Source organism: Ammospiza nelsoni, chromosome 1 (genome assembly GCF_027579445.1).
Source record: "Ammospiza nelsoni isolate bAmmNel1 chromosome 1, bAmmNel1.pri, whole genome shotgun sequence".
Taxonomy (NCBI): Eukaryota; Metazoa; Chordata; class Aves; order Passeriformes; family Passerellidae; genus Ammospiza; species Ammospiza nelsoni.
This window is the reverse complement of record NC_080633.1, coordinates 133,195,900-133,219,014: the sequence shown is the minus strand read 5'-3', so window position 1 is coordinate 133,219,014 and position 23,115 is coordinate 133,195,900. Positions and strand designations below refer to the sequence as shown.

The window sequence follows — 23,115 nt, the reverse complement described above, 5'->3', positions numbered from 1 at the left end:
CAGGCAGAGGTCTGTCTTCCCACAGCCTTCTTCCTTCTGACAAGCTCAGAAGGTGGCTTGATAGTGCACCTTTACACAGTCTTTAAGAAGATTTCCAAACTTGGGGGCCTTGCAGTCACTCTTGCTGCAAGTAGAAAATTATGTAAATGCTTGTTATTTCAGCACATGCTTGCAATCTATTTTTAACCATATGCTACAATTTAAAAAGGAATGCACATAATTTGTTTTCCATGCTGTTTAACGAAGTTTTCAATGTATAATGTTGTCTGTCAGATACCTTTTTTTTTTACTTCTAAAATAAGCCTCAAAGAGAAGAATGTTTATCTAGAATGGCATACCATTCTGGATAAACAAATAAATGTCTCAAAAGTCACCCAGAACACCAATAAATGAAAATTCTAATACTCTGTGTTTTCAACTACTACCATGAAATACTTGCATTTCTAAGGATGGCTTCATTTTATCTTTCTAGCTGATTTTCACACAGAGGGTCACAGGGCAGTACTTTCCATACTCTCACATTTCAAGTAGAGCTCTTGAGTTTTATGGGCACTAAGTGCAGATTTTCATTTGTTTCTTCTCCTGGTTTTGGTACACAGCTGTACACATCCTACCAACTGAGTAAAGACTTAAGTATAGTCAAAAATCTATGTTTTGCTACAGCTGCTGAGGGAATGCTAATTGCAACATCCCAAGGCTTGCTAACATCTGCCGCTAACAACATAGAGCAAAGTGGGCATCCCAGACACCCTGAAAAATAGTAAGGTGTGAGAGCACAGGCATTTTGATCAAAGAAATCAAAATACTGTCGAACTTATGTACTTTCCATATTCAGAAATGTACATGAAGAGTAAGTCTGGATCAGAGAACCTCAGAAGAACATGCAAAGTTGAGTGTTGCCCTAGAGATGTGGAACAGGGACAGGACAGTAACTAAGAGAGGGGAGAGAAAGGAGGGAGGGGAGGCCACTGCTGCTGCTGCACTGGCAGGAACTTGGAGCCCTTCTAGAGAAGGGCTGCTCCTTCTTCGTGGCCATTGGCCTCAAACCATTCCTTGCTGGCAGTGAGGGCAGCAATGTGGGGATGTCAGGGCAGGAAGGGCCCTGGTCTTCTTCATTGCACAGCAGCCTGCTCTGCCCCCAGGGATTCTGGAGAAAACAAAACATCAAGGGGCAAATTAATTAAAAAAACAAACAAATAAAAAAACCACAAAATAAAATGAAGAACCAAAAAAAAAAAAAAAAAACAAAACCAAAAAACCCAAAAAACCAACAAACCAAAAAACAAATAAAACAAACAAACAAACAAAAAAACCCCCACAAAACCAAACATAACCCCCCATGTTTCAGTACAAGTTTCAGTGGTCTCTGGCAGAGTTAATAAAGTTAATAAGCTTTGTGACTGCAAGTCAACTCGAACATTTCAAGGGGGAAAAACCTCAAAAAGCACCAGTCTTTTAAAGGAATTCAGAGTAAATGGCAATACACTCTACAAAACTTAGACATTTTCCCATTTTGGGTCTCCATAACAGTCAGAAGTTGTGTGAGTGACTCCTGACCAAAGGAGTGTGGAGGGCTTGCTCAGGGCAGAGGGGTCCCTGGCTTAGGGGAGGCTGCAGCGGTCTGTGGCGGAGTCACCGTGCCTCGTACCTGTTAAAGGCACTTCAGGAACATTCCAGGGCAAGCAGCCCCGGCCCCATTGCCCAAAGCGCTCCAAAGGCGCCCCGCGGGCTCTCTCGGCCCTCACGGACCCCTGGGGGAGGGGCCGGACACAGCGCCGCCTTCGCGCCCTCCCGCCCCTGCGCGGCGCGCGCACGCACCGCCCCCTCCTTCTCCTCCACCCCCCGCGCGCTCCCTCAGCCTCCGCGTCACGTGCCCGCCTTGCCCTCCTCTGCAGCCAATGGGCGGCGCGCCGCGCGCCGCAGGGCCTTTTATAAAGGCGCGGCGGCCGCGGGCGTGAGGCGGTGGCTGTCGGGGGGTTTGGCAGTGGCGGGTGCGGTCCGGGCGGTGCGGTCCTGTTCTTCCACCCGCTTCCCTTCCCGTGCCGTACGGTCCTTCCGCCCGTCTCCCTGAGCCGCCCGGGAAAGGCCCAGGTCTGTGCCCGGGACGGGAGGAGGAGGTGGTCGTGCCGGAGGCGGGCGGGCGGCTGGGGAGGGGCGGCCATGTCGGGGCCGCGCAGCGCCTGAGCGGGCAGCGGAATCCGCCGCGGCGGCGCGCAGCGAGAGCGGGCCCTGCCTGCCGCCCTGCCGGAAGGGAGAGCGGGGCCGGCGGGGCTCGGTGCCCGCGCGGGCGGCGGGTTCGGGCGGTCCCTGCGGAGCTGGCTCGGTCCCATCGCTGGGCGAGCGGCAGCAGCGGCGCTCCCGCAGAACGGCTGTGTGTGCTTGTCTCCTCCTGTCTGCCGTCCCACCTCCGTGCCGGAGCTCTACGTCTTCTCTAACAAACTCTCTGCCTTGCTTCTCCCCCCGCCCCCCGGGCTTCTGCTTTGTGGATGTTGGCGGCTTCATGTTGTGACAGGAGAATGTGTGTATGTCCTGGGCCCAGGCGGATCGGTATGTATCTCCCTTTGTGGAGCGACGGGCTCGGGGGTCGGATGGGAGCCGGGCAAGGGGCTGCGAGGCTGGGCTGTGTCTGCGGGCTGAGGCTGGAGGGAAGGATTAACGGTGCTGCTTGTGTGGAATGCTTCTTATTCCTCCTCGCCACCTTCCCGTCTTCTCCAGCTGGTTCGTTCAGGTCTGTCAGGTGTAGGAAAGGAGGCACTTGAGTGTTTTTATCTGAAGCCGTAGGTGTCTTTGGCACAGTGTTTTGGAGGAACCTGTCTGTGCAGTGCCAGTTAGCCCTAACAGTATGGCTATAACGAGCCTTTAGTAAAGAAAGGTGGAACATTTTCCTGGTTTTTTTAGTGTAATGCTACAAAACCCCTTAAGTTTACCATCTGACCCATTATTGGTCGTATTGTATTTACAGCTTGAAAAATAGCGCTTGTACCCTGCTCTGGGCTTGGAGAGGTATTGACACTGGATTGATTCTAATATCTTGACAAATCTTGATTGAACTGTACCATTTCTACTTCTTTTTCTTCTCTGCCATCTTTTGATCAACCATAATGATCTTTGGATCTTAATTATTCAAAGGACAGCTGGAGTGTCTGGTTATATATGGGCAGCTGTGTTGTGGGGGTAAGTGGGAGAGACTTTAATTTCAGTTCATGTTTGGACACTTGGAATTAGGCATTTACTTAATCAACTTGGAATTATTGGAGCTGGTATGTGAAACAGACTGATCTCGTAAGCTGGCATAGACCTACTGTAAATGATATGAGCCATGGAAGATGTGAGGCCAACTTCTTACTGCTTCCTTGTGGATTTCATTTGATAAGCTAATGATTAAAAGTCATGAAGATATCCTCTGGTGGTATTGCAGAACTGTTACAGCAGCAATACATTTGTATTTTTGCTTCATCATGAAGCAAAAAAACTGAGCAGTTGAGGCACCACTGTGGGTCAGCACTGAACATAAATGCTGAGCAGTCAGGACAGCTTGATCCAGGTGGAGTCTAAGGGGAGACCAGTGCTGAAGCTGAGGTGCTGCTGTGGGCTGGGCGCATCCACAGAACCTTAAACAAAATTGTTGCTTTTAAATGTCATGTGAAGAAATGTACAAAACTGTTACCAAAATAGCTCCTATATAATTAGAAGGCACTGAATAGAATTTAAAATCTATATTTGGAGTTACAGTCTCCTGCTGTCGTGCTTGTGCATGTGGAGCCTGGACTGGAGAAGCAAATGGCTACCATAAATTCAGTATGCATCTGGAAGCTTCAGCCAATTCACTGCTCCTGGGCATCTGGACTACAGCCCAGGCTCTTCCTGGTGCCTGCACAACAGAAAACTTCAATCTTCAGCTGTCAGTGGGGGACTCAGGAGAGTTTTTATCAATGTACAGCAGTCACTCGTTAGTACTGGGGAGTCAGTGGAGTGACAGGAACATGAATTGTACTCTGCTTTCAGCACTTAGATGTCATGTAACACAGAAATGGGCTCTATTCTGGTTTACTTAAAAAGAGCAAACAAGGAAAGGAAAATATGGCTTACTTCCCTTTCTTGAAGCAAGGGGAATGGGGTATGAAGCGTTGTATGTTTCCAGACACTTCTCAGCCTGCCCAGGTGATCAGAATCACAGCTGAAGCTGTGGAAAGCTAATAGAAACTGCAAAATGCAATTTCTCCTATATTGCATGATCCTTTAGACTGAGTACTGGGGTTTGTTGCATATTTTATTGGGGCTGAGTTGCCTCTGAAATACTGGTATGCCTGCTTGGCTAAAAAAAAAAGTCCATTTACTGACTGATGCACCTTGCATAACACAGCAATATCCATTTCTTGAGTAAAACAATTTGGCATCTAGCAGTGCTGATAGATGAGTGCTTATGACTGCAGTAAGCCTTCTAATGGCCTCTTCTGAGAAAAAGCTTCTGCGATGAAACTTGATCATAAAAGAGAAAATTGCATTTGCCTTAAACGTGTGTACTTCACACAAGGCAGGGTTCAACTCCACCTCTACTCTGGAGTTGTGTCTCAAGTATTACATTGTAAGAGACTTGCTGATAATGAGGCACAGTGAATAAGGCTTTTGAGAGGCACCCTCACTAATGTTGTGATTTGGTATGTAAATGGAGACAAGGAAGAGTGTGCCAGCATACTCTGCAGGGAAGTGAAAAATATGGAAAGCTTTTAGATGTGGCAAGTAGCAGTAGAATATTTTTCAGATACTAGTGGTTTATCTTAACACTCAACTAGCTTTAGAGTACTGTGCAAGGCTCTGTTCTAGTCAAGGAAGCAAACAATTTGCATATAGGCCTTCAATTGAGTAGCCTTTCAAGGTGTTTTATAATCTTAAAATGTACTGGGATGGAATAGCTGTTGGAAAGCTGTATTTGCTGTATTTCTTTTTTACCTCTCATACTTAACATCTTAAGCTAGAAAATTGCTGCATAGGTTGCTGTGGCTGTTTTATATATGTAACACAAGTTTGAAGCTTTACATGTCAAAGGGGGGAAAGAAACCAAACCCTCTACGGACTTCTGATTGCATAAAGAATATCAGTTCTATCACCTACTTCTTGCTTCTGCTGTCTAAGCAATCTTCGCTGTATGTCATCTCAAGAGTGGTTTCTTAAGTCTCCCTGTTAGATGCTTTCTCTTCTTCAGTGTTACAGGAAGAGTTTCCTTCCTTGTGTGCCACATCTGTCTCTGTCAGCCATGAAATCATCAGGAAAGCAGATAGCTGTAAAATCCTGTGGCAATTTTGTAGAGTGCTCCATGCTAACTATTTTGCTAAGTTGCTTGAGGGTTCATTGACTGTCTGGGTGATGCTTTCACTTCCTGCCTGCTGTCTGAGTGGATATCAGAGCTAAAATACCTGTGCTGAAGTATGGTTTAGCTTTTTTGTTACAGCCCAATGTAGTGTCTATAAATGAGCACCTTGCAATGCCTTTCTTTGTCAAGTCCTTTGAAGCTATGAACTCCATATAACAAGCAACTTGGTTAGGAGCTGTAAACATCTTAACACAGAATTCTGGGGAGGAAAAATCTCTTAGCTGTCCTGCTAAGCATAGTTGTTCTCTTGTCTTTCAGCAATTCCAGTCCGAAGCTCCAGGCTGCCATTGTTGTCTGATGCCATGCCAGCACCAGCTCATCTGTTCCCATTGATTCGTAACTGTGAGATTAGCAGAATAGGCAGTACTGCGTGCTACTGCCACCATAAACATCTGTGTTGTTTGTCATCTCATTTTGCTCACAGTCACTTCAGATATGCACCACAGAAGAAATTTGCGGCACTTTACAGGCCAAAGGAGCACTTTAATAACTTTATTCACGCAAGGGATTATGCTTCTACACCGCAGAGGTTTTACCTCACCCCTCCACAGGTCAACAGCATCCTGAAGGCAAATGAATACAGTTTCAAAGTGCCAGAATTTGATGGTAAAAATGTAAGTTCTGTTCTTGGCTTCGACAGCAACCAGTTGCCTGCTAATGCTCCAATAGAGGACCGGAGGAGTGCTGCCACTTGTTTACAGACAAGAGGGATGCTTCTGGGTGTGTTTGATGGCCATGCAGGCTGTGCTTGTGCTCAAGCTGTCAGTGAAAGACTGTTTTACTACATTGCTGTCTCTTTGTTACCTCATGAAACTTTACTTGAAATAGAAAATGCTGTGGAGAGTGGCAGAGCTCTGTTGCCCATTTTACAGTGGCACAAGCATCCCAACGATTATTTTAGCAAAGAGGCTTCCAAGCTTTACTTCAACAGTCTAAGAACTTACTGGCAGGAGCTGATTGATCTCAACAGTGGGGAGACTACTGATGTGAGAGAAGCTTTAATTAATGCCTTTAAGAGGCTTGATAATGATATTTCTTTGGAAGCTCAAGTAGGAGATCCAAATTCTTTTCTCAACTACCTAGTACTGCGAGTAGCATTTTCTGGCTCTACTGCCTGTGTAGCCCACGTGGATGGTGTCGACTTGCATGTTGCTAACACAGGTGACAGCAGAGCAATGCTCGGCGTTCAGGAGGAAGATGGATCTTGGTCTGCAGTTACTTTGTCCTATGACCACAATGCACAAAATGAGCATGAAGTGGAACGTGTGAAAATGGAGCATCCAAAGTCTGAAGAGAAAAGTCTTGTGAAACAAGATCGTCTCTTGGGTCTCTTGATGCCTTTCAGAGCTTTTGGTGATGTGAAGTTTAAATGGAGTATTGAACTGCAGAAGAGAGTAGTGGAATCAGGCCCAGATCAGCTGAATGACAATGAATATACGAAGTTTATTCCTCCAAACTATTACACTCCCCCATACCTCACAGCTGAACCAGAAGTCATACATCACAGGTTACGGCCACAGGATAAATTCCTGGTTTTGGCCACGGATGGGCTGTGGGAGACAATGCACAGGCAAGATGTGGCTAGAATTGTGGGGGAGTACCTCACTGGTGTTCACCACCAACAGCCAATAGCTGTTGGTGGCTATAAGGTAACTTTGGGACAGATGCATGGTCTCTTAACAGAAAGGAGAGCAAGAATCTCTTCAGTATTTGAAGATCAGAATGCAGCAACTCACCTGATACGTCATGCAGTGGGTAACAATGAGTTTGGAACTGTGGATCATGAGCGACTGTCCAAGATGCTGAGTCTTCCAGAAGAGCTGGCTCGAATGTATAGAGATGACATTACAATTATTGTGGTGCAGTTCAATTCACATGTTATAGGCGCATATCAAAATGAGGAATTGTGAATTTAATGCAGTGAACTAGCTACTAAAGTTGTAACAAGGGCCAGTATGAGCAGCAAATTTTAAAAAATCCATCCAAAAATAAAATTCAAAAAAGCCTTTGGCAAACAATTTTCATTTGTTAGATTCAGCATATCTATTGTTCCTGCCTTTCCCCAGAGGTCTAAAAACATGGGAAGTGCTATTGACCCAATACAAAACTTGAAGAGGATGTCCTAGCCTGGAAAAATAGTTTTTTATAACAACTTTGCACTATTGATTTCATGAATGCTGCTAAAACAATGTCTTGAGTTTGGCAAATTTGGATGAGGGAGGAAGTAGGATAAAGAATTCACTATCCAAGATCTGGCTGGTCAAGAAACAGCTTGCTTATAAAATATCTGCAAATATATACACTTAAGGAAACGATAAGTAAAAAGTATTGTTGAATTTTTTTACAGGGCTAATTCTTGCAATGGTTATCTGTGAATATATTGTCTATTGTTTCTTCTAGTAGAAGGTCACTTGAACCAAGTAAGTCTTCAGTGTGACAAAGTTGTCTCACTTTCATATGGACAGTGTCATTCACATAAGGATATTTGTCCAAGTGTTGACTTTCAAGGCAGGTCTAAGCCATAATCAATACCTGAGATTCTGCTACAGTTTAATCATATCTTATGCATGGTAATTTCTAAATTTCTTGTGCATTAATACTTGGCTGTGGTTTTCTGCACAACTTGTAGGGCAATAACATTACAACATGCAGCAAGGTAGCAGATAACTTCATGGAGGACTTCAGTTTTCAGTATGAAGAAACTTTCAGACTTTTTGGAAAGTCAGTATTCTTGGTTATGGCTGTGTTTACTTTCCTAAAGGCCGTGTTCTTCATGGTCTCCACCTCTCCCTGGCATTGCTTAGCTACTAAATAATCTTTTCACCTGAAAAGATCAGGAAATCATTGCTAACCTCTTTGTAGCTTTGTAACTTGCACTCATTTTCATTTTGGGTATTTCAAAAGGCCACAATACTGCCCTTCACTTGAACTCATATGTGTAAGTTGGGTGAAAAACTACAAATTAAAAAAATTGAAGTATGGCTTGTATATAGCATTTTAATTGGGAAGCTGACTGGCGTGCATGTGTATGTTCAGTGGCTATTTCTAGCAACTTCTTTTAGTTGTGTGTTTCTGGGCAGCTGGTGTATGCATGTTTCTACAGTCCAGAATAGTATTGCAGAGCAGTCTCTGAAATGGCTCTGGCTTGGAATGGTTGAATTTGAAGATTGGCTGTACTTGTGTGCCAAAATTGTTGGGCTTGTAATGGTAAAAGTAGAGACTGACAGCTAATTGGTCATCATTGCATCTATTTGAGGTATGTTGCATTGTGTACAGATTTATTTTAACCTGCCCTTAGGTTAAAACCTGAAATGCCTGCTGAAATACTAGTCCTTGATGACTGAGTGAACACATTTAACTTTATTCCTGGGTTCTAGAAAACAGTGATATGTCAGCTTATTTCACTTTACCAAGGTGTTTCAGTTAAAATACCTCCCTAGCCCTCATCATAGCTAGTTAAATCCACACTTAACTGAAATATGCTAGGTTTCTCAAGTGGCATTTTTTACTAAATATGTCTTGCCAATTAATGTTATTGTCCATAGGGTGCACTTAGTTTGAACAATGAAGCTGTGCTATAGTAAACATTGGCTCCTCAAACTCACAAATGCTGTGTGTACTCAGTGGCCTGCAGCTTCAGTATGTCTCTACCTAACCTTAACTATCAGCATCAGTATTGCTGTAAGGTTAATGATGCCTAAGTTCACATTCAAGATGTACACAACCCTTCTTTATTTGAAGGGAAAAGGGAAACTAAAATGCTTAGACAAGTACTGGCAGTTGACATTGCTTCTGTATGTTGTGTTTTGGTGACTGTGTCATTAACTAGGTCAATAGACTATGTTCTATCATTCAAATGCAGTATGTATCTCAGCTGTTGCAGTATTTAACTTTCTTACTTTTTTTACTGTTAAAGCTCTATTAACTTGCATTGATGTATTTAACCTACAATTGTTGATACAGATTTGGTACAAGTTATAGCTAGAAGAAATGCACATTGGTCCCATGGATACAACTTTTGTTGAGGAGAAGCTGCTTTTTGTAGTAAAGATACTTAAGTATGGGGTCAGACAATATTTATGTATTGCTTGGAGACTTGCTCAGTATGTATGCAGTGAACAGAAGCAGCATAACTGCCTGCTGAACAGGTGATCTGAACAAACATCCTTTAACAGATTCCAATAAAATGATCAATTATGCAGAAATCCATGTGTATTGAGTTGATGTAGAATGTGGTATCTGTTCTGCTAGGACTTTGTTCTTTTGTGTGATCCCTGTTACAAATACTCAGATGGCCAAGGAGAGTGAAGTATAAATGGAAACAGAATTGAGGTTCAGAGTGCTTCAGTGTCGCTGTGAGGCTCAGTACCACCCTGCCTCAGGCATGCTGCTGCTGCCTCCCCCAGGCAGCAAAGCTCAGATCCTTCCATCAGAATCGCTGTGTGTCTCGTTCCCAGCCCCTCATGAGTACCTTCAGGGGCAGTGCTGCTGAGGAAGCAGCTGCATTTTGGATTTTAAAGCTGGGTACTGTACTCTGTATAAAGCAATACAGCATTTCACAAACAGTCTAAAATATGTGCAGATTAAATTGGGGCAAGAATGAGCTGATGGTGAGCTAAACAGAAACAGCTTCTGTGCCACAGGCTGAGGACACACTTGCCTTGTCTGCCAGAATTGTTGCATTGTGGAAAGCACAGATATTGTGCATATAAGGGTGATGCTGGGGTTACTTTGTCAAATAAGGATTTCACAGCTGCAGATATGTGGTTCAACCGTGGAGGATGGCTGAATCTTGACAGTCAACATCAGATTTACCTTAATCTTCAAAACTGTTCTCGATGAATGTGTCAGTTCAACAATAATACTATATAAGAGTAGTGGGAGATATGTTATCTGTACTTCCAGCTTAAGGCTCTGTTAACTCTGTTCCCTTGTGTTCAGTGGTTTGTGCATTGTATTTGAATCTCATCCATCCAAATACTGAAGCACAACCCATGTCAGGGTGTTGTTTCTAATTGAAGCTTATGTAGATCTGTATTCAAAAGCTTCCTTGACCAGTTTCTTTATTGCTCACACCACTGACATGGTGGTGGTTATATTTGCAATGCAATAGATAAGTCTATTGTTACAATGCTGGTTACACCTGCTGTTTTATTTGCTGCTTGTGAGTATTAACAATAAATTTCTGGGTAGAGAGAAAGGCTAATCTGACTTTCATAACTGGATTACAAATTAAGTATAAGATGGCAGGAGCATTGTGTGGCAAAATGAAAAGCAATTTGAGATGCATAAATGATCTGTTCTTAGGTGTTCTGCCAGGTCTGAGGGTAAAAAAATGCCAAACAACTTATCTTAGGTATTGATCAGTGTGCAGGTCTTCTGAAACTGCTTTTCTTGCAAATGACCCACCTAATCAGTCATGAAGCTTTCCAGGATTACATAAAACTTAAGCATAAGAAAATACAAGCACCATTCAGTGTATACATGATAAGCAGGTACTTTATTTTGTTTGTGATAATTAATAAGAAATTAGATTCTGGGGTTTTGTTAGAACTTAACAAATAAAAGGAGTAGACTGAAAATTCTCCAGCTGAAAAAATAAGGACCTCCCAGTACAAGATTGTTTTAGGATTGTTCTCCCTATATAGCCTCTTTCTGTGTTGAAGATAAAAAAAAAAAAAAGAAAATAACTGCAAAGTACATATCAGTTATGGCTCCTAGTCTGGGTAAGTTAGTAATCAGTCTTACAGATTTTAGGGGATGTTTTATGCAGCAGGCTGTTCACTATCCTCATGGTGAATCTTTATCTGAACAGAAAAATTGTGCTTCCTTTATTAGACTTTTTATTAGATTTCCTAGATAGAAAATCCTCTTTAATAAAACTTGTGAATACCAAACTATTTTATAGCATTATGAACAAACTGGTCAGTTTTAATATCCAAAATGTGTACTTAGGGTAGCCTATCATGTTCATGTCACATGATGCTGCAAGACAGGAAAAATGCCCAATAAATAGGGAAGTCATTGGTGTTAGCAGGAAAGCACCCATGAGCTGACACACAGCCATGCATTAAGTGTAGTTTCATTCAGAAACTCTGTATTAATGAAATGAGTCTGTCAAAGTTGCTATAAGCCTATAGTCATTCATTCTGTAACCTTTCCTGTTGCTCATCCCTAGTATTTCTTTGCCCACTGTGGTAGTGCAACACCTGGGCTAATAACAAGAATACTATTTTCCAGCATTTTGTGCAAGGTGATTTAAATGGCTAATAATAGTTAGTGTTCCCAGGTTTAGGCAGCTGGGAGAGGAACGAATGTTGCTTCCCTGGTTGCAGCCTCTTCTACAGGGGAAAAGTAAATCTTTCTCTTAACAAAACCTGGCTGCTGTACAGAAGACCTAGCCATAGCACAGCAGTGTTTAATAGGGATTTATTACTCCTGCTAAAAAGCAAAGTGTATTCATCTGTACAGCATGCTGCCACCCTGCTACTCTGAAGCTAGCTCAAATTTCCCTGCACAAGTTGGTGTATTCCTGTGTATGTAAAAGTACTGTTGCTTATGGGCACATTCCTTATCAGCTTTTTCTTAAGACACCTGACTTGGGTACTTGTGTGTGTGTGTTGAATTGCCTTTTAGAGGTGGTGGAGCTGTGTTCAGTGCATGCTCTGGGATCTCAGTAGCTGTTCAGCCCATGCCATGCCTACATTCAGCTCCACTGAGCACAATAGAAACTTTGTCACCTTGTCCACCCATAGGTAGCTCCATTTAGGTGTTTTCTGGAGGCAAGTCTAAAAACATTTTTCCCCAGGTCTTCATAGGTACGGTAGTCCTGAAGTTTTTGCATCTGCCACTTTTGCATAATTACTTCAGAATTTTTATTATTGTCTTGTACCTAACAGTCCTGTAATTAGCCTTATTCTAAGGGCTTGTTCTTGCTCTGACTGTTAAGGTACGTGGAAGTGCAGCTCAAGCCCCAGTGTCATTTTTACCCTACACAGATGGTGTGTAGGATGTCACTGCTGTGCAATGCGAGGTGTTGCTGTTACACCAAGGACTCTCTTTATCTCCCCTGCTCCAGAGCCCTGCCAATGTTTAACAATTAAGTCAGCAGCATACAATTTCCTTGGCATAACCTCTGAAGCCTCACTTGGAACAGTGTTCAGCACTCATTCTTGCTTGCATGAGTAGGAATCTGTAAAGCTTCCAGCACAGCTGATCAGAGGAATCTATGTTCTTCTCATTCTTTTACAAATCTCAATCTCAAGACCAGCTCCAGGTCTTTACATAGTCCCCCTTTATATAAAAAAGTAAAATTTCCAAAACTGAGGAGATAATGTCTTTTTATCAAAATAGTTCAGCTTGTAAAAGGCTGAAATATTAATTGAGGAAGGAACAGAGCCTGAACTTAGAGCTGATAGTACAGAAGGCAGAAGAGTCTTCTGGCGGGTGGCTTGGCAGCACTGTAGTGTGGCAATGCAAGGCAGTCCTGTGTCTGTCTTCTGAGGCTGATCTGGAACACTAAAGTACCATTCACTGCTTAGCAAACACTGACCCTAAGGAGTCTGAGAGGCTGTCTAGCTCAATGTCAGAAAGACAGCTAAGCATAAAATTCATGTACATTTTTGACAGTATTTTTTTTGGGATTTTTGACATTTGGGCCATGTTTATATAACTTCATGCCAAATCATGTTCAAACGGGTGAAAAGAATCTATCTTCTATGGAATCAATGTGTATGAGACACTTGTCACACCTGAGGAAGGCTCCTCTCTACTCTTACTACTTAGTGAAGAACATGTGAGGAGCTGTTGAGAAAATTCAACTGACAGAAAAATGCAATGAGAAGGTCACACAAGATTAGGGCCCAGAAATAACATAGGCTCTCCAGGTTTGTAGATTACAAGCATTTAAGCTGATGTACTGCATTTTAAAGCCACTGTATTATATAAAATTTTGGGAATTAAAATTGTCTGAGCTATGACTAGGGTTCAGACTGTGATATTCAGTCATATCGTGACTAAACTGCTAAAAGACAATTCTGACATCTGCTGTATTGCTAACCTGCATTAATATAGAGGTATTGGAGTGTTATGGGTCTTATTTCTGGATGCTGCAGCTTAAAGGAGCATTTGAAGCCTATCACAGTAGTGATATTAAAAGCTCAGTTCTGAAGTCAGAGAATCATAAAAGTCCCTTTGATATGGGATTAAGTGTTCACAGGGTACCTGCAGGAAGAGTGCTTGGAAATCTCACTGGCTGCAGCAGCTAACTCTTAAAAAACAAAAAAATAGGAGACACGAGGTCTGTCTAGCTGAGATGAGACATAAAAAGCCCATCATAAGCAGTGAGGCAGTGACCAAAATGGGAATAGAAAGTTAGGAGACAGATTCAGATAAGCAACAAAATGTGGAGTGTTTCAAAAGTACACAAATACAAGAGTGTGAATCCTAAAAAATTCAGGATAAAGTAGGAAAATGCATGGGAGAAAAAAACTGTTATATAATGTGTCTTTAAAGCTGAAATTGCACACATGAAAGAAAACTTAGGTATGTGTCATAAAATAACTGCAGAAGTAAACCACAATAATATCAGAGATGGCTATGAATGAAGAGAAAGGTCTTGCATCAGTTATGCTTGGTGAAATTGTCCTGCTCAGGAAAACAAGCAAACAGCAGATGAAGAGATCAGAAATGACTGAATGTCTAAGCTGAAGATCAAAAAAAAAAAAACCAAAAAAGAAAAACCAAAGCAACCAAAGCTGAACAAAGATCAGCCGCTGTTGTTCTGATGTTTAATGTTTACTATTTCTGTGCAAATATGAGAACAGACACAAGTCAAATGCATGGGTGCCAGGAATTTTAATATCCAAGGGCAGTGCACATTACTAAACAGTACTTTCCTGAATTTTACATTGCAATGGCACCTCAGTACAGGAGACAGAAAGCTGTGAGTGAGGATGAAAGAAAAAAGGTCAGAAAAAACTAAGTGAAGGAAAGAAAATCGGAGTTGAGGAGAACTTGTCACTTCATTTTCTGTCAGGCTTTTTCAGTCATTCTAATTTGAATGATACCTGTGTGGTTTTTCTCAGATGTTTTTGAAAGCATCTGGGGCTATGTTTGTAGACCATGAAAAGTTAAGTTTGGCTTAGAATGTAGTGAAAAGCAACTACATACTGATATTTTCACAGTTGTTAAAATGCCAAAGGGAAAGTTTTGCTCTCCTGCATTCCATCAGTGCTGCCCAAATGAATGCTAAGGGTTGTGGCATTCCCTTGTTCGACAGGTTTTTCTTGTTCTCCATACCTCAGGTGAATGCTGCTATCCTGAAGACAGAGTTCATTTTGTCTATCTTAAATCACCCTCACCCAGAACAGTGCTGCAGGTATGCAAATGGTGTCCATGTGAGTTCCTTAAATGGAAAGCATTTCCTCAAGGCATTTGGAGATCCTGCCAGTCCACCAGAGACAACTGGGTCAACTTCTACTACCAAGGGGGGAGTAAATCATCAGATGACTGAATTGTTTGCAAAACTGGGAGCATCACATGATGCCTGGCAGCTTCATAGGCAGAGAACTAAAATTTTTATCATAGCATAAAAATAGGACTTGTAGGGGTGTTTCACTTCCAGAAACTTCCTCTGAGAAAAATTCAGTTGCCAGAATATTCCACTGGTGAGAATTTAGTAGAACAGTGAATATGTCTGTAGTGATGGTGTGATTGTTTGGGCAGGACCTGCCAGGAGTGTAGCTGCAACATACATTTTGACTTTGCAATAGGAAATTGATCAGTTATTGACTGAACTAAGCAAAAATAGCATTCTGGAGCATTTGACTAGCAGGGACAGTAATACATCCACACCTGACAGCAAAACATTACAGGAAAACAAAACCCAAAGTAAAAAGAAAACTTTACTCAGATCTTAAGCTTAATCATTTAAGTAAGTGCAATCCTATATATACCATGACAATAAAAGCATTTTTGGTCTGGATGAAATTTTGTAAAATATAAAGTAAAATATCCTGTTCCAGCTGAAAAAAAAAACAACAAAAAGCCTAACATGCCTAGAACAAACAAATAATTTCCATTGTAAGTTCCAGGTTTTCTTGTAAAAGAAAGGTAAAAATCCGAAAAGCTGGTGGTTAATTATAAGGACAGAGATAATGTTTGAGCAAATTAATACCAGTTGTGATCTACTCTTGATTTTAAAAAATCAACAGACCTACTCAAGAAACAGTTGTTTGCAGATGTATTTGTAAGAAAAAACTAAGAAGCAGCATAAGTTACAATGGCTGCAAAAGACATCTTGGAGTCAAAATGTGTATTAACTTTCATATGCTTAAATACCAAGGATTTAAACAAATAATTTGCTAAATTACTTGTCAAAGAAGCACTGAAGAGCAATACTAAATATCCATTATTTGCTAGTTATCTTTTTTTCTTAAAATTTCAGTTAAACTAAACAATTCTTTTTTTAATTAAGAACTTGATTAAGACATTCTGTATCACTAAACTCCTCCCAAACATGTTGTGTCAGCTCTGCTTAGCATTCCTTCACTAGAGTCAAAAAAGGAGAGAGTCAGAATAAGGAGGAAATTGTGTTTTGAAATTGTCTTAAATCAAAGGATTTTAAAAATGCTCTGTACATTTCTTGAACGGGAGGCAAATTCTAGGTGAATTTCATTAGACTGTTTTCACAGAATAGTGGGGGTTGCCAGAAACCTCTGGGCATCATCTAGTTCAACTTCCTGCTCAGTTAGCAAAATTGCAGTTGCAGCTAACCAGTTTAAGTAAAGGTTCAGGCAGGCCAAAAGAATTTTGGATAAAGTTGGAAGACTCTATCCTGAGACCTTGCAAACTCAGTACAAAGCTTATGGCCCATTGCTAGCAATGCCTATACTGTATTACAGGGCTCTGTGCTTATGAAGTCCACGCTGGCTGCTCCCCATAACCCTATCCTTCAATTATTTGGAGGTGCTCTCCAGGAATGCTTGCTCCATCACCTTCCAGAGGACAGAGATGAGGGTGATGAGCCTGTAGTTCCCTTTGTCCTACTTGAAGACAGGAGTGACCTTCACTCTTTTCTACAGTTGAGGAACTCTTCCTGATCACCATATTCTTTCATAATTGAGTAGCCTCAATGACATCAGCCAGCACTATCAGAAGGCATGGATACATCCCATAAGGCCCCTTTGACTTTAATATGCCTTTGTTTTTAGTTAAATGTTTCTTAACTTTATCTTTGTCCTCTTGCTTCAGACTTTCTCTCGGGTTTGAGAGCATGAGGTTCCTGAAGGCTGGCTGTACCAGTTAACAGAGGTCCCTCAGCTTTCTTGTTACCAGATCCCCCATCCAATTCAGCAGCAGGCCCACATTCTCCCTTGTCTTGCTTTTGCAGGTGATGTACTTGTAGATGTCTTTGCTGCTGTCCACAATTCCATACCAGGCACAACTCCAGATGGGTTTGGCCTTTTCTAACCCTGCCCCTGTGTGCTTGGACAGCATCTCTATATTCCTGGCAGTTTATCCATCCTTGCTTCTACCTCTTGCAGAACACTTCCTTTTTCTATTTGAGCTTTGTCAGAGCCTCCTTGCTCATATTTGCAGCTGCCTCCTGCCTTTGATTTCCTGCATGTTCAGATGGATCATTCTGCAGCTGGAGGAGGTAATATTTGAAACTCAAGTGACTGTTCTGGTCCCCTCTTCTCTCTATGGATGCATTACACAGGATTTCTCCAAGGAGACACCTTAAGAGGCCATAACCTGCTCTCCTGAACTCCAGGGGTTATTCCTGCTATTTTCCTTGTTTCCTTTTTGTGGGATCCACCACCATTTCGTGGCTACTGCAGCAAAAGCTGCCTGTGACCTTCACGTCCCTGGTGAGTTCTTCCTTGGTTGTATTCCTTGGTTTTAAGTGTGGGGTCCAGCAGAATGTTTTGCCTCCATTAGATCTGTGATCATATTTGTTAGCAACTGCTCACTCCAGTAACCCCCAGAATTGCTTGGGTATTTCTGGATTGACTTCCAGCCAGTATCATAGCAGGGCAGGGTTTTGTTAGAATGCATAAGTTCAGCATTTAATCAATTTTATGAAAACAATCTGTTGAAGGTACTTGTTTCTGAATCATGCAGGAAAAGTATTATTAACAGCTCAGGTGATTTTATTTTGCAAAGTAGGCAACAACGTAAATCGAAAAGTAATCAAGATAGCAGCAGACAGATAAAAAAAGAGAGAAACTGCTTACCTTACTGTGACTTCTGGGTATGTAAAATAAATGTACAAACAGGAAGGAAGAACCACACTACTTTTAAAGTGAGTGAACTGAAAACTGAGCTAAAACCCACCTAAAAGAAATCCTGAATGACATTCTTCCTCATGTGAAATCAAGATAAATCCTTGCTTGTGCTTTTGAGGTATCTGGCAGCATTTTATTGATCTTTGACCAGTATGAATTTTGTTCCTTACCCTACCAGGCATGACTGGGTAACTGTAGGCAAGTTGCTCAAGATGAAGTTTTGAAACACATACACTTAATTTGCAAACCTTGGGATTTAGATTAGAGTTTCAAAAGCCTGTGCCCATGCAGGCTGAGTGCACATGCACCCTTTTGGCTTCAAACTGCTCTCACAAGGCTCAGTACACCTGAAAATCGAGCAAGGGAAGTCACAACTGCACAACTGTTTGCACATTTGCCCTTCTTACTCTTCTTACTCTTCTCCAGACTGATGTAGCTGTAAGATAGAATGGGCTATTCACATAGACAGAACTCAGTTAAACTAAGCTTTGTGGGTTATTCTGAAATAAGCACAGTAAATTCAAAATGAAAACTGCTGTTGCATATTCATGCAGTAACTTCATTGTATAAATCTTTCTACTAAGTTTTACTGTGTTTCTTTCGGCTTCATCCTGTAGTTCCCAGGGAAGCAGTTTCACTCAATCACACCTTCCTGCCTGGGGAAAACGTGCTTGGCATCATAACTAATCGAGTGTAAGGAAAAAAATTTGATTTTGTAGGTTCTTGTTGTAGGCAGTTGGTCTTTGATGTTCCTTCCCTTTGGGTTCATTTCCAGTCACAAAACATCTGTTCTCCTTGTAATTGGGAAAAGTTGGGATAATGTAATTAGGCAAACATCCCCTATCTGGCGAATCTTCTTTCTGATGGGAGTTTAGGCGAAAAGAACGCCACTGTTCCTTCTATCAATGAGTGGTTCTTCGCTAATCTCTTTAGCCTGGGTACAGCCAAGGCAGAACTGGTATTTTCTCTGAGTGAATTATTTGGAAGTGGGGCTCCTCCTTGTGGGTGATGTTCATAGCACAGGGCTGGGCGGAGGCGGGTCCTGCAGCTGCCTGGCTTTGGGCACAGCAAATCATTGAGGATTAACCCCAAAAGCCTTTCAGTGGTATGCCAGCACTTCACACCGGGGTTCATGTGCAAGCCCTAGGGGCGCTGGATGGTTACCAGCTCTGGAGGTGTTTTTGCAGAGCCAGGCAAAGGCAATGCAGAGGAGATGCTCTCCAGAGAAGCCCAGCCAGCCTTTTATTCACAGCAGCAGCTTATGTGCTGCCAGGCACAATGGCTGATACCACCAAATTTACCCACTACTCTTCAACTAATGTAAAATTAATTTTACATTAACTGGAGCTGCTGCTGCCAACAGCATCAGGCTTGGCAAGGGCAAGAACCCTGAGAGGAAACACTTCCCTTCATCCTGAATTAATGCAAAATGGCCCTGACCCAATCTGCCTGCAGTTTTATTTAGTGGTGATTTTTCAGTCAAATATTCTCTTAGCAAAGCTGGAATAATGTGCTGCATTTTCAACATAAAAATATCATATCTGAAGATTATGTGGAAATGAAGGATCCTGTCAAAGTTGAAATTGTCCATTCATGTTTGAAAAATTCAAATTTTACCTTAATAGAATTTATAGATAGCTCTTAAATGCAATTTTTCTCTGATGTTCTATATTATATATATTTCCAATCACAAAACATGTTCCCCATCTACTTATGAAAAGCCAAAATAACTTTAGGTCCACCTGAAGTAAAAACAGAGATTTTCTCAATATAATATTTTTGAATTTTCATTACTTTAAAATTGGTTATTTGTGAAAGGCAAACTCTTAAAAGGAAACTGACACATTCTTTACAGAAATTAGGAAAAGAGTCTCCCTTTCTTTTCTATTAACTGCTTTTTTAATGGTGTCTTTAGGAAGCACTGCTTCTCTTTGTGCTTAGCATTGAGATTACCTGGGCAGGAAAAGCAGTGAAGGATGATTCTGATCCTGGGGGGGTGTTTGTGTAGCTCTCAGCTTTGGCAAATGGCAAGTGCAACATCCACACTCACTTGGAAAAGAGGGGAGGAAAAAGTAGTCATTCAACTTCAGCTTCACTTTAATACTGTTGTCTTTTCACTTCTAAGCTAGAAGGAAAAGAGGAAGCAAAATTGTATGTCTATGCATTGCCTTTATTCTCTAGCAAACATGTTCATCAGGGATTTGTTACAGAACTTCTACAAAAGCAATATGCAGGTGATTAGACAAGATCCAATACGGGGAATAGCCTCCACGGTCCTCCTTTGCTTGGCTCTTGGTCAGATTTTCACTCTAGACAAGACACAAGCAATGACATGTCTGTGTCTTTCAAAGTACAGCTGTGACCAGATGTGCATCTGTGCCTGGAAGCGTGAGCAGTCACAAGCACTGGCTCTGAAGCTCCACACACTGCAGCTTTGCTGTATGTTTGTCAGCCACTGTGAGCTTGCTGGGCAGCAGAAAATAGTCCAGGGACTTCTCCCGTCCCTTTCCTCAGGCTGTAGCTTCACCCTGCTGAGTCCTGAAGTGCCACCAGGGCAATCAGAGCAGTCACCAAAGCAGTAACTTGAATTTCTCATGGGATATAACTGTGTAGGTCCTTGGGACATGAAGATGACCACAGTGCTGTTGTGATTTTCCATTTTGATTAGAGTTATAACAGTAGAAATACACTATGAAAGTAATAATTAAAAAACATATCTAAGGGATCTGAGTGAATCATTATCTACTATGCATGCTACTGAGTGCAGAAAAAAATCCTATACAGATAGGTGAAGCTTTTTCTCTACAGGTATTATGGAAATAAGCCAATTTGTTTGCTTTTTGTAATATGGAATGCGTTTATTGAACAGCCATGTAAGGAAATAAAAGTAAGAACTATAAAAGAAAGGGTTTCTTACAATCAATCTGTCAACAGTCTTGTCAAGAAGAAATTAATCTGTTATTATGTTTGTGTCTGTGTCATTGTCACAGAGATAATGATATCATAAACAGCTGAAGTACTTGTAGGATTTAATAAATGCATTTGGAAATTAGAATGGCTTCCATACCTTTAAAGGTGAAAGCTATTTTAAGCACCCTAGGAAGTACATTGTTTTAGTGACAAGTTATTTTTGACTGCAAACTATGGATTTCCTGTAACTTTCTCAAAAAACTATTATGTTGGCTTTGGAGATGGTATAGAAGACAGAGGATAATGGAATGTGAGAAGAATGATTTAGTAAATATATAAATATGTGTGGATCTATTGGCAGTTGTATTCCTGGTTCAGTCAATAATCCAAACAAGCCTTTCCTGAAGAATCTAATGCTGCTGTATTGTAATTAATGGAAATTTATCTTCCCCAAAGACTGGCAGAAAGACACCTTTTAAAATTCAATATGCATGCATATTGGTCCTCAAAGGAAGAATAAATTAGCTTGACCAGTTTCAGAAGAACTAACAAGATTAAGAATTGAAAAATGCTTGAACTGACAGGACTGATTTAGGAGAGAAATTGGTATTTGAGTGGATATGCATGAAATTATGATCTGCCTGCCCATCTCACCCTGTAGAAGATGAGCAGCCACTTCATGGCAAGGTGGTTTTCTTTCTTTAAGTTTTGTCCCTATGATTAGTCCTACATTTTATGAGAATATGATCCTGACATTTATGATAGATTAATTCTATCATTGTCCTATACGTAACAGAACTGTTAGTACTAAAATTTGTCTGAGCTTCTGTAACCCAGATCTCAGCCTAGAAAGAAATACTATTCCCTTGTGTGATAGAAGCTGACTTTGGAAAGGGAATTTATTGAGATGATTATAACTGGGTAGATCCTCTGGTAAATCACATTATCCTAGTGTTTTGCACTAAATGAACTTCTGGCCTGAGCTATCTAGAAATTATTATGTTGATAAATATGATTAACAAAACTCAGTCCTTCCCTTCCTTATGGGAATCAGGTTCACATGTTAGAAAAGCAAATAATTTGTTTAATGTACTGATAGGGACTAAATGTAAGGCCTGAGAGGTACAGCAGTGTAAGAAGCACTTTGTTTTATGTTGTATCTGTGAACCTTCTGGACATTCCTAAACTTGGCCTCTCAATGGCAACAAAAACCACCCCCCATCATTTGCTGAAACCAAAGCTGCATGATGTTTGCATGATGCCCAGTGTGCTGCCCTCCAGGTCCTTGGCTCCTGGAAGGAAGGGCTGAGCTGCTGAAGTCAGGGGGGAGTCGGAGCACTCACATTCTGCTTTGAATTTTGGAAAAGTGTTTGCAATGTTTGAATTTACTCCCTGTCACTCCATGCTGGAAAGCACCATCTGAAGATCATTCTGCTTGTTATTTCCTGCATCTGTCACAATGCTTGTTGCAGGCCTGAGTGTGGATGTGCCCTGGCTGGCATAAACCAAGTGACTCATGAGTCAGGAATGCCTCTCTCCAGATTCAGCTCAGCTCTGCAGATTGAGATTGCTTGGCCTTTGCTTTTCAGCTGACATCAAAGAGTGCAAAAATAGTTGAGGTTTTGTCTCCAGGCATTTTCCTTGGTTTAAACTGGAATTCTCAAATATTTCCATTTCACAGAGCAAATAGAATACTTTGTGATCAGAGATTTTCCTCACACAGCGCACGTTGAGCAGCCATGTCCTTCTCAAGTCACTCCTTCCATTATTTGGCCTTTGCTCTCATTAATTAAATGAATGATCTTTAAAAGATTAACTCTTTGTTATGTTTAAAAGCATAATTTTAGAGGGAATTATTGGAAACCTTGTTACTCAGTGTTGAATATAAATATGGCCATTTTGCAAAGACACAGGAACCAAGGCTTGTGCTTTAATGGGAGGGGCCTTAATTTTAGTCTCATTTTCTACCTCCTAGCAGCTTAGACATGCAGCAGATTTCACAAGGAGCTGGCAAATCTGATAGTCCTGATTAGTTCTTCCATCCTTCTTGCCACATGACAAGTTCAAAACATATTCTAAATTAATTTTTCATTTATAGTAGGGAGACCTAATAAATATAGCAGCTAGGATGTTTACTTTCTCTGTAGTTAAAGCAGTTCCAAGGGACAAAAAATGCAGTGAAACAAAGTAAAGAATAAAAGAATAACATAATCTGAGAAAAAGTAAAAGCAGAAGAAGGATGCAAGATATGCCAAAATGAAAATTGCAAGCTTTGAAGTAGAAAATTTGTTTCAGACAGGCCATTTTTATACCTCAAAAAACCCCATTTGCTTGGTACACTAACATGCCTGAGAGTCCTTTGGTGTGGCACCAATACAGCCTTAATAATTTTAAATTATCACTCATACAGGCAAGTGTTGCAGACATTTTTCACAGAAATCCTTTCTTTGGGACTTGTTCATCTTCTGGGTAGCAAAGGCCCCAGAAGAAGAATGTAAACAATTGTTATCAGCTGCTGTGGAATGCAATAGGATGCACCTGTGA

At 41.3% G+C, this 23,115-nt stretch overlaps 1 protein-coding gene across 2 annotated transcripts; it reads left to right on the top strand.

Moving 5' to 3' along the window:
- Positions 1 to 1,971: 1,971 nt before the first annotated feature.
- On the top strand, positions 1,972 to 9,576 carry PDP1 (pyruvate dehydrogenase phosphatase catalytic subunit 1). Of its 2 annotated transcripts, none has more exons than XM_059486729.1 (2): positions 1,972 to 2,091; positions 5,630 to 9,576. In XM_059486729.1, the coding sequence occupies exon 2, from the start codon at positions 5,674 to 5,676 to the stop codon at positions 7,279 to 7,281; it is 1,608 nt and encodes a 535-aa protein (XP_059342712.1). In that variant the 5' UTR covers positions 1,972 to 2,091; positions 5,630 to 5,673; the 3' UTR covers positions 7,282 to 9,576. The 2 variants fall into 2 exon arrangements, with proteins under 2 accessions (XP_059342712.1, XP_059342644.1); XM_059486661.1 differs by lacking the exon at positions 1,972 to 2,091 and adding an exon at positions 2,201 to 2,547.
- Positions 9,577 to 23,115: the final 13,539 nt, after the last annotated feature.